A 3052-nucleotide genomic window follows, 5' to 3' on the forward strand; every position below is an offset into this window, starting at 1 on the left:
TCACGTCGTTCTGGTCGGGAAGACACGTCCACTGGTGCAGGTACTGCTTGTAGTCGATGTCACTGACCAGTGCCTGGCACTCCTTGGCCGCCTGCACCGACAGGGCATCCACGGGGATGTGGATCTGGGTCTTGGAGTCGTGGTAGGCCTTCCTGTAGAGGCGGTCATTCTGCAGCGCCATGGCCCGCGCCGCCAACGCAAGCCTGGGGTCGTCCTTGGCGCTGGGGCACCCGATGTAGTGCCCCTTCTGCTTCTCGTGGGTCTCTTTGTACTTGTACTGCAAGGGCAGAGGTGACACGAGCAGTCACTCATTGCTCACCCGCACAGGGCACCAAACAGAAGGGTCTGCAGCTTCCCCAGCTCTCGGCCCCTCGAGATGAACCTCGCTCCGAGCTGCTGAGCTGGACACAGGGACAGACACCACCCCCATGCCAGGAGAGGACTGTACCTCACTGCAGATGTCCCTGGAGGCCTTGGCTTGTTTGATGGGAATGGCATCAGCTCTTATGTCGTAGCTCTTTGCCTTGGCCTCATCCCAGGCCTTCTGATAATGTTTCTGCAAAGGAAATAATTCACCTTTGTTAAACACAGCAAAGTCTCTATGATACAAATTCCTTCCCTTGAAAGCTACTTCCCTGGGAATTACTCTGTTTGCCCCCTGTAACGGGCAGGGTTACAATAATGATCCTGGCAAAGGTCTTAAGAGAAAACTCAAGACTTAAAATAGGTGCAAGATCCAAAACAGAAAGAGGTAGCAGGAATATTCCCCAAAACATCTCACTGTGTCCCCTGTAAGAGACCTGTGTATGATCCAGAGGCTCTGCTCACACACACCTGATTGCAGGGTCACAGAAACATCTGTTCTACTGACAAAACAGACCTAGACTGGCCTGAAGTTCTGAAGCCTCCTGACAGCTGCCAGGGACTTCTTTGTTTCCCAGCTTTTTAGTCCTATCGAGAAAGGGAGTGCAGGCAGACAGACTCAGTCCATTTTTGAGACTGAACAGAACCCAAAGTGCCTTCATGTATCTAGAGACACTCAGCTTGTCCAGGACACCAAGCCCAGGAACATGAGGGCTCCTTCTTTGTGCCATCTCAGTCACAGAAGCTCGGCCAGGCCTTCTGGCAACTCTGTCATTAGCACAGGTGGGTATTTTTATTTTTAACGTCTGTGAAAATTCAGAAACCAAATGCTATTGCAAACCAGACTATAAGGAACTCTAAAAAAACCCCAGTTATCAAAGCACAAGCAAGACAAAAACAGGGGAAGTGAAATGTCTTTTGCAATAGCACTTGAAATATTTCATGCCTCATCCAGTCACATCAGGTGCTTTTGGAAAATGTTTAATACCATCAACAGCAAGAAAGGCCGGGAGGAAATACATGTTCCAGGCAAAGCTCCTGTCAAGTCCTGCTAGAAATGCAAAATGGGAAATGTTTCCAGCTGTACAAAATCTGCAGTGTGTAAGTCCCATAAAACTAGTGGGTGAAACAACACAAGTCTGCAAAACCTGTCAGGGCTGAGGAGTCTGCAGACTCCAAAAGCTCTTCACGGAAATTATTTGGGAGGTTGTGCCAAAGGGGTTGCACCACTGAACTTTGGAGTTTGCTCACCAACTCACAACCTCTCAGCGTAAAGAGCACCTGGATCTAATTTCCTGTTCACAAGCACATTAGAAGATGGTGTTTGTGCACCACCATTTACAGCAAAACCTAAAAGACACAGGCCAAAACACAAAGAACGATTGTTGTTAATTTTCTAACACTTCACAAGCATTTCATTTAACTCTCTTACATTGCTGATGTTGAGAGCGTTGACTTTGGACTGCAGCATCACAGGAGTGTCAGAAGGCACAGAGATCTGGGTCTTGTCCTTGTCCCAGGCCTCACGATAGAGACGCTGAGGAGAAAGGAAGAACAATGGCTTTTCACTAGGGGGGAAAAAACCCCGATGGGAATTCTTGGGTAATTCCAGTGACTGATTTCCAATTCTACTGCCCACCACAAAGACAAGAAATGTGCAAGGTGAGCTTACATCACTGAGCTGCATGGCGTTGGTCTTGGCCAGGACAACGTCCAGGGAGTCGGTGATGCTGGTGAACTTGAGCTGCTCGGGCCGCGTGCGGTACAAGCGGTCACTGAGCAGCTCCTGCGCCTTCTTGGCTTTCACCACCTCCACAGACCCTTCTGTCAGCCAGCCAATGCCTCTCAGCCATTCCAGGTCGGACTTGTACACGTTCTGCAAACGAACCGAGGGTTACTGGTGCTGCACAGATGACTCTTTGCCCAGAAGGGTTGTGGATTCTCCATCCCTGGAGATGTTCAGAACCAGGGTGGATGAGGCTCTGAGTAACCTGTTCTAGTGGAAGGTGTCCCTGCTCTTGAGGGCTGGACTGAGATGATCTTCAAGGTCCCTTCCAACTCAAACCATTCTGTGGTTCTAACTCTTTGTGCAGGGACTTCCCATAAAGCTTTCCCCAAATTCCTTCTCACACAGTTACACAGCAAACAGCCAATGGCACTGTGATGTACCAGGTGCTTTCCACACACAGCTAAACCCCTGATTTTCACAGAAACAAAGATGCTTTGAAGACACCTGTTACATACAAACCAAGGGCATAATCTGCAAGTAGGCTGCAAGCAAACACTCTGTAGCAGCCCAAGAAAACACAGCCTCCTTATGAACCACCCAGGATATTACTGGCCCCCAGGCTGAAAGCACTGCTGATTTGGAAAGGACAAAATAAACACAGCAGGACAGGCTGCAGGCTCATGAATGTGCATTTGAGAGGATATTTGGTCAGTCAGTATGAAACAGAACCACAGACATAGAGCTTTCCCAAAGTTATCCCCACTCACGTCGCTCTGCAGGTCGTAGGCCTGCCGCGCGTGGATCACGTCGTTCTGGTCGGGAAGACACGTCCACTGGTGCAGGTACTGCTTGTAGTCGATGTCACTGACCAGTGCCTGGCACTCCTTGGCCGCCTGCACCGACAGGGCATCCACGGGGATGTGGATCTGGGTCTTGGAGTCGTGGTAGGCCTTCCTGTAG

The 3052-nt window shown here is 49.9% G+C and overlaps 1 protein-coding gene across 1 annotated transcript in view; it reads right to left on the minus strand.

Moving 5' to 3' along the window:
* Positions 1–3: 3 nt before the first annotated feature.
* Positions 4–3052, minus strand: part of LOC114073158 (nebulin-like) — a gene marked incomplete at its 3' end in the record, with an annotated part of 7855 nt that continues 4806 nt past the window's right edge. The window contains exons 6-10 of the mRNA XM_027910945.1: positions 2860–3046; positions 2036–2239; positions 1796–1900; positions 449–556; positions 4–277 (exon numbers count right to left, since the gene is read on the minus strand). Coding sequence (XP_027766746.1) covers positions 4–277; positions 449–556; positions 1796–1900; positions 2036–2239; positions 2860–3046 — 878 coding nt within the window. The remainder of the gene's footprint in view (positions 278–448; positions 557–1795; positions 1901–2035; positions 2240–2859; positions 3047–3052) is intronic.

Source organism: Empidonax traillii, unplaced genomic scaffold (assembly GCF_003031625.1).
Source record: "Empidonax traillii isolate 1590-97213 ecotype Southwest subspecies unplaced genomic scaffold, ASM303162v1 scaffold5542:size7898, whole genome shotgun sequence".
Taxonomy (NCBI): Eukaryota; Metazoa; Chordata; class Aves; order Passeriformes; family Tyrannidae; genus Empidonax; species Empidonax traillii.